A 14,158-nucleotide genomic window follows, 5' to 3' on the forward strand; every position below is an offset into this window, starting at 1 on the left:
TTGAAATTAGATTATAGTACGTGAAATTGTATTTTATTCTTAAACAGTAAAAGTATATACCTCATTTACTTTTGGTGGGGGATATTTCAATTTAGGTTTTGCAAATTGATGATGTGACAATAAAAATAAGTGCTTTAAAGGCAATCTTTGACCAGCTGATGACATTTGGATTTGAACCATTTAAAACTAAAAAAATCAAATCCCTTCAAAGTGAAGGTGAAGAAATAAACACTGATGAAGAGCAAGAGTCAAAAGAATCTGAAGAAGAGGCTGCTACAGCCAAGAATGTTCTGAAACTACTATCCGATTTCCTAGATAGTGAGGTGAGAAATAATCATAGCTCTGTGATTGTGAAATGTCATTTTCAGCATATGTATGTTTATGCTCTTTATATATATATTTTTTTGAACTGGTATTATTTTATTGAAATATGACAATCTTTAAAAGAATCACTGTTAAATTAGCCATTAGTTCACTAAAGATGACTATGAATGAAAGTAGAAAAAATGACAACTTATACTGATTATAATCTAATCCTGTTAAAGTACTTTGTTGCCATGAGTATGAAGATGTTCATTCACAGTCTGTAGTGCTTGGGTACTGTATCTTTCCAGCCTAGTATAGGAAATAGGAAGAACTATGGGTTATGAGTATTAAAGCTCAGAACCAAAGATACAGTAGTTTTTTCCTAATCAAGTATATCTTAAAATTCCATATCTAGATTTCATGTGCTCTTCCTATTAAAGCTATTTAATTGAAGATTTTTAAAAAACCCCAAAAAGATATATATATACACACATATATATATACACACACAACTTTATTGCTGATACTGATCTAAACAGTTTCACTGAAGACATGAAAAATATATCATTAAACTGTTCTTTAAAAAAAAAAAAAAAACCCAAACCCATATGTAAATATAAACCAAGCACCTTTTAGTTTATGAAGGTAGAGAATTCTGGTGGCCTCGCAAGTAGTTCTCTGAAAGGGCCAATCATGCTGTGGCACTGGGTCCACTTCCCTCTCCTAGATTCCTTGCCTCCTTATCAGAGACAGTACCAGAACTACTACCAGCATGGTGACAGAAGGACACATTACAATTTTCCTTAATGTGTTGCTTTTCATGTTTAATATTGTTTATAAATACTTTACCTGGAGTTTCTACGTGAATGTGATAATTGTAAGAAAATCAATTGCATTTCAGCTACAGTTGCGAGTACACTCTTGCTTTTTGTTTTCCTGTCCCTTAGGTAACAGTTATCATCATTGCAAATTATGCTCTTTATATTTTTAAAATAAAGTTTAAACTTGGGCAACATTTTAAAAATTTGCCTTTTGAATATCCTCATTAAACCCTTTCATTTCTACTATACCTGATTTATTACTATCCAATTACATGTATAGAGAATTGAAGTACTAAAAAAATGATTATGGGGTGGTTATTTTTTCATCCCCTTTTTTTTTTTCTTTTGGCTTAAGCATGTGGAATTTACTTGGGCCGGGGATCAAACATGTGCCATAGTGGTGACAGTGCCACATCCTTAGCCCTCTGATTCACCAGGGAACTCCTTTTTTCTCTGTGATCTATGACTTAAAAGTTTTTTCTCCAACAGTTAAATAATTTAAAATAATTTTGCATTGGTGAATGGAAATTCTGAGATGTGTTATGGGATTATATTTCTTTCCTGAAGGTACTCATAAGCTACATTTTTATAACATATAAACATTTAAATAAGGTTTTTATTTACTGAGGTGAAATTGACATAGCGTAAATACAACATTCACTTTTAGAGTGAACAGTTCATTGACATTTAGTACCTTAAAAATAATAGTGCAACCACTGTCTCTATCACAATTTTAAAACTTTTGCATTATCCAAAAAGGAAACTATCCATTAAGTAGTTGCTCCTCATTTCCCCTACCAGTAGCCACTGATAACAACCAGTTTTCATTTTGTCTTTATGGATGTAACTTCTGGATATTTCATGTTAAGTGGAATCATAAAGTATGTGACTTGGTGCTACTCTCTTTCACTTAGCTAGTATTCAAGGCTTATCTATGCTGTGGCTTCTAGTGCAAGCCGTCTTATGGTAGAACAATATTCCATCTTACACACATACCACAATTTTAGCCATTCATCCACTGAAGGGTATTTGGGCTGATTCCATCTTCTGGCTATGGTGAATAGTGAATTTGAAGATGTATTTGTTTCCCTAGAAGTGGGATTAGTGCATCACGTGTTCATTCTTTTTTGTTTTCGTTTTTAGGATTCTACCCCTGCTCCAGATCCTAAGTAATTAACACATCTTCACATATTTCTTTAAGTGAGAACATATAAGTTCTACTCTCAGTGAATTTCAGTGATACAGTAGTGTTATCAGCTAGTCACCATGTTTTACATTAGGTCTCTAGAACTTTTTTTTTTTTTTTTGCTCTTTAGGGCTGTACCTGCGGCATATGAAAGTTCCCAGGCTAAGGGTTGAATCGGAGCTACAGTTGCTGGCCTACACCACAGCCACAGCAACATGAGATCCTAGCCATGTCTGTGGCCTACACCTCAGCTCATGGCAACACCGGATCCTCATCTCACCGAGCAAGGCCAGGGATTGAACCTGCGTCCTCATGGATACTAGTTGGGTTCGTTACTGCTGGGCCACAATGGGAGAACTCCTTTTTTTTTTTTTTTTTTTTTTGAGGTATAATAGAACTTATTCATCTTATAACAAAGTATACCCTTTTGTCAATCTCTTATTTCTTTCACCCACTAGTCTGTGGGTGAAAACTTTTCTGCTGTTTCTAGTTTGAATTTTAATTCTACTACATGTAAGTATATCATGCGGTATTTGTCTCTTTGGCTGGCTGTCTCACTTAGCATAATGTCCTCAGGGTCCATCTCTGTTGTTGCAAATGGCAGGATTTCCTTCTTTTTTATGACTGACATTGCATTATATAGCCCACATCTTTGTTCATTCATTGATGGACACTTTAGGTTGTTTCCATGTCTTGGCTCTTTTAAATAATGCTACAGTGAACATAGTGCAGAGATCTCTTCGAAGTTGATTTCATTTCTTTTGAATATAGCCTCAGAATCAGGATTGTTGAATCATATGGTAGTTATATTTTTAATTTTTTGAGAAACTTCATACTATTTTCCATAATGGCTGCATTAGTTTATATTCCCACCAAACTACTCTAAGATTCCCTTTTCTCTACCATCCTTGCCAACACTTAGCTCATGTTTTTTTGATAAAGCCATTAAGTGGGAGGTGATAGCTCATTGTAGTTTTGATTTGTGTTTCCCTGATTAGTGATGAGCACCTTTTCATGTACCTGTCAGCCATTTATGTATCTTCTTTGGAAAAAATCTGTTCACTTCCTCTGCCTTTTTTTTTTTTTTGTCTTTTTGCTATTTCTTGGGCCGCCTCTGCAGCATATGGAGGTTCCCAGGCTAGGGGTCGAATCAGAGCCATAGCCACCGGCCTACACCAGTGCCACAGCAACGAGGGGTCCGAGCCGCGTCTGCAACCTACACCACAGCTCACGGCAACGCCGGATCGTTAACCCACTCACTGAGCAAGGGCAGGGACCGAACCCGCAACCTCATGGTTCCTAGTCAGATTCGTTAACCACTGCGCCACGACGGGAACTCCCCTCTGCCCATTTTTTAATCAAATTGTTTGGGTTTTGCTATTGAGTTGTATGAGTTCTTTATATATTTTGGATATTAACCCCTTATCAGGTATATAATTTGCAAATATTTTCTCCCATTCCATATAATTGCCTTTTTGTTTTGTTGATGGATTCCTTTGTTCTGCAGAAGCTTTTCAGTTTGATATAATCCCAATTGTTTATCTTTGCTTTTGGTATCAAATACAAAAATCATTGCTGAGACTTATGTTAAGGAGCGTATTATCCTTTTGTTTTCTTGTAGGAGTTTTATGCTCTTATGTGGTAATTTGTTTTGTTTTTGTTTGTTGTCTTTTTAGGGCTATACTTTGCAGCATATGGAGGTTCCCAGGCTAGGGGTCAGATCGGAGCTGCAGCTGCCAGCCTTCCCCACAGCAACGCGGGATCCAAACCGCATCTGCGACCTACACCACAGCTCATGACAACGCTGGATCCTTAACCCACTGAGTGAGGCCAGGGATCAAACCTGCATCCTCATGGATACTAGTCAGATTCATTTTTTCCCTGACCCACGACGGGAACTCCATCACGTGGTAATTTCTTAAACTTTTTTGAGAACCTGCCAAACTGTTTTCCATAGCAGCTGAACCATTTTACATTGCCGCTAACAATGTTCCAGGGTTCCATCCTTATGAACATTTGTTATTTTAAAACAATTTCTTTGTTTTATTAATAACAAAAAATTGTTAACAATTTTAATCATTTTAGTTGATTAAATTGGTACCTCATTGTGGTTTTGAATTGCATTTCCCTAATGACTAATGAAGAGCATCTACATGTGCTTTTTTGGCTCTTTGTATACCTTGTTTGGAGAAATATCTGTTCAAATCCTTTGCTCATTTTCTTAAATTTTTTTTCATGTTTTTAAAATTTTATTGAAGTACAGTTGATTTATAAGGTTGCGAAAACCTGCTGTACAACAAAGTGGTTCACTTACACATGTACACACATCCATTCTCTTAGATTCTTTTCCCACATAGAGTATCACAGAATATTGGGTAGAATTCCCTGTGCTATACAGCAGGTCCCCAGTGGCCAATCATTCCATATACCTCACTGCATATGCTAACCCCAAACCCCTGGTCCATCCCCACCCTGCCCCCTGCAATCTGTCCTGTAGGCAACCATAGTTTTTCAAAATCTATGAGTGTTTCTATTGAGTCTATTTCTGTTCTGCAGATAATCATTTATATCCTTCTTTAAGATTCCATATATAAGTGATGTAAGTGATATGAACTTTCTCTTTCAGTCTCTGACTTCCTTCACTTGGTGTGATAATCTCTGGGACCATACATGTTACTGCAAATGGCATTATTGCATTCTTTTTAATGCCTGAGTAATATTCCATTGTATATATGTACCACATCTTCTCTTTTTTTTGTCTTTTTGCTATTTCTTAAGCCGCTCCCGGGGTATATGGAGATTCCCAGGCTAGGGGTCTAATCGGAGCCGTAGCCACCGGCCTACGCCAGAGCCACAGAAACACTGGATCCGAGCCACGTCTGCAACCTATACCACAGCTCACAGCAACGCCGGATCGTTAACCCACTGAGCAAGGGCAGGGACCGAACCCGCAACCTCATGGTTCCTAGTCGGATTTGTCAACCACTGCGCCACGACGGGAACTCCTGTACCACATCTTCTTTATCCATTCCTCTGTTGTTGGACATTTAGGTTGCTTCCATGTCTTGTTTGCTCATTTTTAAATTGGATTGTCCTTTGGAATTCTTTGCATATTCTGAATAGTACATCCTTATTAGATACATAATAGGTAAATATTTTTCTAGTAGGTTTGTCTTTTTACTTTCTTAATTCTGTACTTAGATGTATAAAAACTTTTAAATTTTTATGTGAGGTAGATGTCTGATTTCATTGGTTTGCCTTTGGACATCCAGTTGTGTCAGCACCCTTAATTGAAGAGATTATTCTTTTTCTATTGAATTGTTTTAGAATCATTTTGGTGGATCAGAGAATCAATTGATCATAGGTATATAAGTTTATTTCTAGACTTTCAATTCTATTCAGTTTTTTATGTCCATCCTTGTGCCAGTACCAGACTGTTTTGATTCATATAACTTCATAGTAAAGTTTTGAAATCAGGGAGTTGGGTGTTTTTGATACTGTTTTGGCTATTTGGGGTACCTGGCAGTTGCTTATGAATTTGAGGATTGACTTTTCCATTTCTGCAGAAAGTCTGTGGGAATTTTGATGGGGATTGCATTGAACAGGTAGGTTGCTTTGGTCAGTATTGCCATCTTAATGTTTTCCAATCCATGATCTCAAATGTCTTTACATTTATTTGGATTGTCTTTAATTTCTTTCAGAAGTGCTATATAGTTTTCAGAGTGTAGTTTTGTTTTTTTGCTTCCTTGGTTAAGTTTACTCCTATATATTTTATTTTGGATGCTATGGTAAATGGAATTGTTTTCTTAATTTCCCTTTTAAATTGTTCATTCATGTTGTATAGAAACTACTGTATTTCTGTGTGTGGGTTTGATTTTGTATCCTGCAGCTTTGCTGCATTCATTTGTTAGCTCTTGTAGTTTGTGTGTCTGCGTGTGTGTGTGTGTGTGCGCGCATGTGTGCACTTTGGGATTTTTCCCTATAAGACTCACATCATCTGTGAAGACAGTTTTAATTCTTCCTTCCCAAGTTGGATGTCTTTTTTTCCTTGCCTCATTGCTCTGGCCTAGAACTTGCTGTGCAATCTCAAATAGCAGTGGTTAAAGCAGGCATCCTTGTCTTGTTTCTGATCTTGGGGGGAAGTTTTCAGCCTTTAACCATTGAGTATGATGTGGATTCTTCATAAATGCTCTTTGTTGTTTTGAGGAAATTCTCTTCTATTTTTATTTCTCTGAGGATTTTTTGTTTTTTTTCCAATAATGAAAGCGTGTTCAATTATGTCAGATTCTTTTTCTATATCAATTGCAACAATCATGTGATTCTTTTAATTTTTCTTTCTTTTTAGGGCCCCCCCTGTGGCATGTGGAAGTTCCCAGGCTAGGAGTCAAATTGGAGTTGCAGCTGCTGGCCTACGCCACAGCAACACCAGATTGGAGCTTCATCTGTGACCTATGCTGCAGCTTGTGGCAAGACCAGATCCTTAACCCACTGAACAAGGCCAGGGATCAAACCTGCGTCCTCACGGACCCTAGTCAGGTTCTTAACCTGCTGAGCTGCAATGGGAACTCCCTTGCCTGGTTTTCTTATGCTAAGCCACTCTTCCATTCTTTGGATAAATCCCACTTAGTTATGGTGTATAATCCTTTTTAAATATGTTGCGGTTAGTTTGGCAGTACTTTGTTAAAAGATCTTTATGGAAATTGGTCTATCGTTTCCTTGTGTTGTTTTTGCTTTGGTATCAGGGTACTACTGATCTCGGAAACTGAAATAGGAGTTGTTTCCTCCTGTTCTGGTTTTTTTTTGTTTTTTTTGTAGAGGACTTTTGAGAAAGATCAATGTTAATTTTTCTTTAAATATTTGGTAGAATTTATCAGTGAACACATCTGGTCATAGACTTATTTTTTTTGGAGGGGTTTCTGATTTATTTAATCTTTTTATTTTTAGATTTCTTCCTGAGTCTGTCTTGGTAATTTGCGTTTCTAGGAAGTAGTTCATTTCATCTAGGTTGTTTTATTTGTTGGTATTCAGTTTTTTTTTTTTTTGTCTTTTGTTGTTGTTGTTGTTGTTGCTATTTCTTGGGCCACTCCCGCAGCATATGGAGGTTCCCAGGCTAGGGGTCGAATCGGAGCTGCAGCCACCGGCCTACGCCAGAGCCACAGCAACGTGGGATCCGAGCCACGTCTGCAACCTACACCACAGCTCACGGCAACGCCGGATCGTTAACCCACTGAGCAAGGGCAGGGACCGAACCCGCAACCTCATGGTTCCTAGTCACCTCATGGTTCCTAGTCAGATTCGTTAACCACTGCGCCATGACAGGAACTCCTTTTTTTTTTTTTTTTTTTTTCAGTTATTCTTAATATTCATTTATAATCCTTCTTATTTGTGCAAGGTCAGTTGTAATGTCCCTGCTTTCATTTCTGATTGTAGTTATTTGCATTTCGTTTTTTTCTCATTGATTTTTTTTTTCTCTGATTTTTTTTTTTTTCTTTAAGGTGTGAAGTTTGGTTATTGATTTGAGATTTTAATGAAGATATTTATAGCTATAAATTTCCCCCAACTTGTTTTTACTGCACCCTATAAGTTTTGGTTTGTTGTGTTTTCATTTTTATTCATCTAATTAAATCCTTTTTAATTTGTTTGAATTTTTCCTTTGACCTGTTGATGTGTAAGGAGAGTGTATTTAATTTACATATTTGTCTATATATATATATATTTTTTTTAGGACCGTAGCCACAGAATGTGGAGGTTCCCAGGCTAGGGGTTGAATCAGCTATAGCTGCCGGCCTATGCCACAGCCACAGCAATGGCATATTGGAGCCATGTCTGTGACCTACACCACAGCTCACGGCAACACTGGATCCTTAGAGCTAGGCCAGTGGTCAAACCCTCATCCTCAGTGGTTCCTAGTCAGACTTGTCAACTGCTGCGCCACAATGGGAACTCCTCCAGGTGTATTTTGTTGTGGTTAGAGAAGATCACTTTGCATGATATCATTCTTTATAAATTTATCGAGACTTGTTTTGGAACTAGTAGGGTCCATTCTTGAGAATGTTCCATGTACACTTGAGAAGAATGTGTAGTCTGCTATTGTAGGGTGGAATAGTCTTTATTTTTTTGAGGTCTAGTTGATTTATGGTGTTGTTCAGGTGCTCTGTTTCTTTACTGGTCTTTTTAGTTCTGTTGTAGAGCTGTGTGTTTTTCCCTACAGTTTTGTCAGTTTGTTCATTTATTTTGGGGCTCTTTTGTTTGTCTTGTATATGTTTATAATTATCTTTTTGAATTGACCTCTTAAAAATCAACATGTAATGTCCTTTGTCTTTTGTAACAGTTTTTGACATCACATTTTGACTGCAAAATGGCAGAAACAAGTCCTTCTTTTAGTATTTTCTTAAATTTTGAGTTATTAGCCAAGTGATAGACTAACTTCTTGTTGAGAATTGTCCAGTGCTGCGGACTTGCTGACATTGCATAGATAGGAAAACTATTGAACATGAAAACTGTTTGATAGTAGATGAATATATATATATATATTTTTAATAGTGTGGGTACCACTAGTCTTTCTGGCTAAACTAGAGTCTGTGACTTTGACTTTATTTTTACTATAACCCACCAAAAAAAATCTTGACTTCCCTTACTGTCCTTCAAGCATAAGTAACAGTCTTTTACTTGCTTTAAAGATTTGTAGTCCTGTCCCAATTCACATTCCTGTGTTAGAAATTTTAAAAAGGTGGAGGGCATGCAGCTTTTGTAGTAGGAGACTTGTAGACTTGTGTCCTGGTAACATCTGTGAATCTTCTGTAAAGTATTTATTGTCTCTGGCCTCTTTCATTATCTTTAAAATGGGAATAATGATGCCTGTTCAGTGGGATCATTCTTTAATTCAGTTAACAAATATTTATGTGCCGGTCAGTATATGCTCTTGAGAGCACAGTGCTGAGTGGAGCAAAGTCTCTGCGCTCATGGTTGTTGTAAGCCCTAATAAGTTAGAATGTGGAAAGCACGTGCCAGTCCTGGCACTTAGTCTTATCAACCTCTGTACCTTTTTTTCTTTTTTATGGCTGTACCTACAGCATATGGAAGTTCCTGGGCTAGGGTTCAAACTGGAGCCGAGGCCTATGCCCTGGTCATGGCAACACCAGATTTGAGCCACATCTGCGACCTGTGTTGCAGCTTGAGGAAATGTCAGATCCTTAAGCAACTGAATGAGACCAGGGATCAACCTTGCAGCCTTATGGGAGATAGCGTTGGGGCCTTAACCCACTGAGCCACAGTGGGAACTGTAGTATACCTTATTTTTGATTTTTAAAAAAATGTCTGTAATAGTTCTTGTGTCTGCTCATTCTATTTTCCTTTCTATCTCCATAGGTTTTTTTGTCTTTTCTGGGGTGGCACCCACGGCATATGGAGGTTCCCAGGCTAGGGGTCGAATTGGAGCTGTAGCCACTGGCCTACGCCAGAGCCACAGCAACGCAGGATCCGAGCCGCGTCTGCAACCTACACCACAGCTCATGGCAACACTGGATCCCCAACCCACTGAGCAAGGCCAGGGACCAAACCTGCAACCTCATGGTTCCTAGTTGGATTTGTTAACCACTGAACCACGGTGGGAACTCCTATCCCATAGTTTTGTCTTGTCTTTCATTCCCAGATTATAACCTGTCAAGATAATTTTTCTGAAATCACATTTAAATCTTCCAATCCTTTCAAAAACTTGCAACATATTCTGCCTCATGAAGGTTGAATTTCTTTACCTAATTTTTCAACGCGTCTCTGATACTGAGCAAAAGTTACTTTCCATTAGTAATACTAAATAGTTAATGATGTTTGTTGAGGATTTACTCTGTGGATTAGCACTTCTAAGAGGTCTACATGTATTTATTTTTGTAACAGTTTTGTGGTAAAAACTTTAGTACCCCCTTTTTGTATATGAAAAAAGGTGAGGTACAAAGAAATGAAATAATACGCACAGGAGCAGATCACTTAGCTAGGAAATGTCAAAGGCTTGAATTCAGTTTCAGTATTTTTAACTACCCCTCGTTTCTACCCCTGTGTCCATTTGAATAACACTGCATCTTTTCTGTTTTCTTCTCTAGATTTGTTGTGGTTATTCTTTCTAGGAATGTCTTTTTCTGCTTGTACACCTTTATTCACATTTTACCCATTTTTCTCACATATTGCTATGCTTACCTCTGGAGCTTTAATTTATAGACACTTTCTCTGACGGCAAAGACCATTACTGTTGGTTTGCCATATCTTAGCACTTGTGGTAAGTGTTGAATACATATTGTTTTGATTTCTGGTGTAATGTTATAAGATCTTTTGATTCTTCTAAAGAAATTAAAGGGAATTAAAATTTTCATAGCTAGATTAATAATTTGTCACTTAGCCTTAACCTGAAAGGAGGAAACAAAATCTTTTATGTGCCTTTTAAAAAGTTCATATTAACATGAGTTTGGATAACTTATGTGACCGGCTATAATGTAAGCCTTAAAGGAAATACAAGTAAAAAATTTCTTGTAATGAAAGTCATTTTTATTAGGTGTCTGAACTCAGGACAGGAGCTGCAGAAGGACTGGCCAAGCTGATGTTCTCTGGGCTCTTGGTCAGCAGCAGGATTCTTTCTCGGCTTGTCTTGTTGTGGTATAATCCTGTGACTGAAGAGGATGTTCGACTTCGACATTGCCTTGGCGTGTTCTTTCCCCTCTTTGCGTATGCAAGCAGGTACTTAGTCCTCGATAAATCAAAATCTAACTGGAAGTTCAGCTCAGGCTCCCCATGAGTCATAGCTATGGTATTTTGTTGTTAATGTTCTTTTTCCTCAATGATAGTGAGGGAATGGGAAGAATTTACCTAACATCTGTCCACCTAAATTATTTGACTCTTTCCCAGATGAACTTGTACTGTTATCTTGATGGGGTGAATTTCATATATATTTACTTTTTTTTTTTTTGCGTTTGCTTTTTAGGGCTGCACCTGTGGCATGTGGAAGTTCCTAGGCTAGGGGTCAAATCAGAGCTACAGCTGCTGGCCTATACCACAGCCACAGCAATGCAGGATCTGAGCTGTATCTGTGACCTACACCACAGCTCACGGCAATGCCGGATCCTTAACCCATTGAGCGAGGCCAGGGATCAAACCCTCTTCCTCATGGTTACTAGTCGGATTCATTTGTGCTGTGCCACAATGGGAGCTCCTAAAAATTTTTTTAATGGTCACATGCTTTTTCTTTGCCAACATACCTCAAATTGTTTTTCAATAGGAATAACCAGGAATGTTTTGAAGAAGCCTTTCTTCCAACTCTACAAACACTGGCCAGTGCCCCTGGCTCTTCTCCTTTAGCTGAAATAGATATCACTAATGTTGCCGAGTTACTTGTAGATTTGACGAGACCAAGTGGATTAAATCCTAAAGCCAAGGATTCCCAAGATTATCAGGTAGGTGAGTTAGCCTTTGGATGGTAAGGAGTCACTGTTGCTTTGGTAAAACAATCCCTTTCATAGATACTTTGAAATAGAAGCTGCATATTGACCTTGGGATTCCTGTTTTATGCGGTAGCACATAGCACAAAGAACAAGATCTTCTGCAAATACATGGATGAACCTGGAGGGTAGTATGCTTTGTGAAATAAGTCAGAGACAAATACCATCACTTATATGTGGAATCTAAAACAATAAGTATTAATAAAACACAGATATGGAGTACAAACAAATGGTTACCAGTGGGGAGAGGGAAGGTGGGAGGACAAGATAGAAATGAGGGATTAAAAAGTACAAGATAGAAAGAAGGGATTTACATATAGAATAAATAAGCTACAAGGATATATTGTACAGCACAGGGAAATACAGCCATTAGTTTGTAATAACTTTAAATGGAGTACAATCCATTAAAATATTGAATCCCTCTTGTATGCCTGAAACTAATATGATATTGTAGATGAACTATACTTTTAAAAATGCAAAAGAACTTTTGGGAAATGGGGAGAATCACAAAAATAGAAGTAGTCAGTGCTAACATTTTTGCTGCTAAAGTTAGCAAAAATTCGTCGTCCTTCCTACCCTCTCCTCACCTAGTGCTGGGCTGTTAATCGTTCTGAACCACGACCTGTCATGTAGGACTCTTCGAGTCCTCAATTGTTGGTTTTTCTGCTGTGTTTCTAATACAAGGAAGGAGAATTCAAAGAATGAAACTCACTTCAAGCTTAGTTTTGTTTTTAATTCAAAGATGCGGGGTAAGTGTGTAATCTCACACAACTTAAATGTAAGCTGGTTTTTAACCCTTTAATACCATTTGCTCAAACATTCACCATTTGAAAATCAGTGTGTTAATGATTTCAGATACTAGCTGACTAAGGTGAAAGGATTGGTCTTCTGTTTTAATTGATACTTAGTAATTTAAATGAAGTATGCAGCCACTATGTTACATGTTATTGGAAAGATTACAAAGGATATTAAGGCAAAATCTAGTAAGGGTCAGTGATAAAGCTACTAAGTGCTTTATTTACTTAGGCCTTGTGGGAATTTGAGGGGTGGTTTGCATAGAGAAGAGACTTTAGGAAAGATGCTAAATGTAGCTGGTTGTACAAGTCATGTCGGGGAATTATGGAAGAAATCATTACAGCTAAGGATCTCGAATAAGCCTGTTAGGGCAGAACCTTAGAATAGGGAGTTTGGAGTTGACTCTCTTTGCAGGGCATGTAATGAAAGGGTTAATGGGATGAAAATTATTAGGAAAATTAACTTGGTGGTCATTATCATTAGGTGAGGTGAATTGGTAAGAGGTATAGAGAATATTAACAAAGAGAGCAGTTAAAAATCGGTACAGTTAGGAGATAAAAGCTTACAGAAAAAGAAATAGAAAAGAGAAAAAAATTGTGGGAGTTCCTGCTGTGGTGCACTGGGATTGGCAGCATCTTGGGAGCACTGGACACAAGTTTGATCTCCAGCCTGGCACAGTGGATTAAGGATCCAGAGTTGCTATAGCTGTGGGCTTGGGTCGCTCAGATCTGATCCCTGGCCTGGGAACTCCATATGCTGTGGGGCAGCCAAAAAAAAACAGATACAAAAATTTAGAAGAGAAAGCTTTGCAAGGCAAAGGAGCTGAATGAAGTAGGAGTGATAGAAGAGCTCAAAGAAGCGATTAACATTAGGGCGTACTCTTAAGATGAGCATCTTGGAAGGGCAAGGGAAATAGATTGGGCAGAGCACAAAGTTGAACTGGCATGTAGTTGTAAGATCCCAGCTGATCTCATAGGAGGTTCCGGAATTGGGATAGTTCTTTGATTTGTCCAGAATTGAGATAAGGCTAGGCTGTTGTATCTGTATATCTACGAGTTACTGAATGTGGACTGACTCTTGGGGAGGAGGTGTGACCTTAGGCAGAGCACATTGTCTTCAACCTGGGATCATTTCTGCACCTGGGAACTTTGAGCCTCCAAAACTCATGCTAGCCTGGAGAATGATTCAGTAGTAAAAGTGGAGCAGGCCCTGTACCACAGCATCCACTGTAAGAAGGGGAGCTCATCTGGGGAGTAGGTTGATTGGTTTTTAGACATTTTGCATTTGGGATTATGTCACAGTAGTTGGAAATGATGTGTAGGACTATATTATGATCATACACCTCAGTTTTTAAGGATTTTTCTCTTGATTTTCCAGGCCTTAACAGTTCATGACAATCTGGCTATAAAAATTTGCAATGAGATCCTGTCATGTCCATGTTCACCAGAAGTTCGGGTCTATACTAAAGCCTTGAGTTCGTTAGAGCTCAGTAGTGATCTTGCTAATAAAGATCTTCTGGTTCTGTTGAATGAGATTCTAGAGGTAAGTAGTTTCTAGTTACTCTCAAT

At 38.0% G+C, this 14,158-nt stretch overlaps 1 protein-coding gene across 1 annotated transcript in view; it reads left to right on the forward strand.

Moving 5' to 3' along the window:
- NCAPG (non-SMC condensin I complex subunit G) overlaps positions 1–14,158 on the forward strand; it is a 43,975-nt gene that overhangs the window by 25,168 nt on the left and 4,649 nt on the right. Inside the window, exons 14-17 of the mRNA XM_047799560.1 lie at positions 96–323; positions 10,856–11,037; positions 11,576–11,750; positions 13,968–14,132. Coding sequence (XP_047655516.1) covers positions 96–323; positions 10,856–11,037; positions 11,576–11,750; positions 13,968–14,132 — 750 coding nt within the window. The remainder of the gene's footprint in view (positions 1–95; positions 324–10,855; positions 11,038–11,575; positions 11,751–13,967; positions 14,133–14,158) is intronic.

The sequence above is a fragment of the Phacochoerus africanus genome, chromosome 10 (genome assembly GCF_016906955.1).
Source record: "Phacochoerus africanus isolate WHEZ1 chromosome 10, ROS_Pafr_v1, whole genome shotgun sequence".
NCBI classification, from domain to species: domain Eukaryota; kingdom Metazoa; phylum Chordata; class Mammalia; order Artiodactyla; family Suidae; genus Phacochoerus; species Phacochoerus africanus.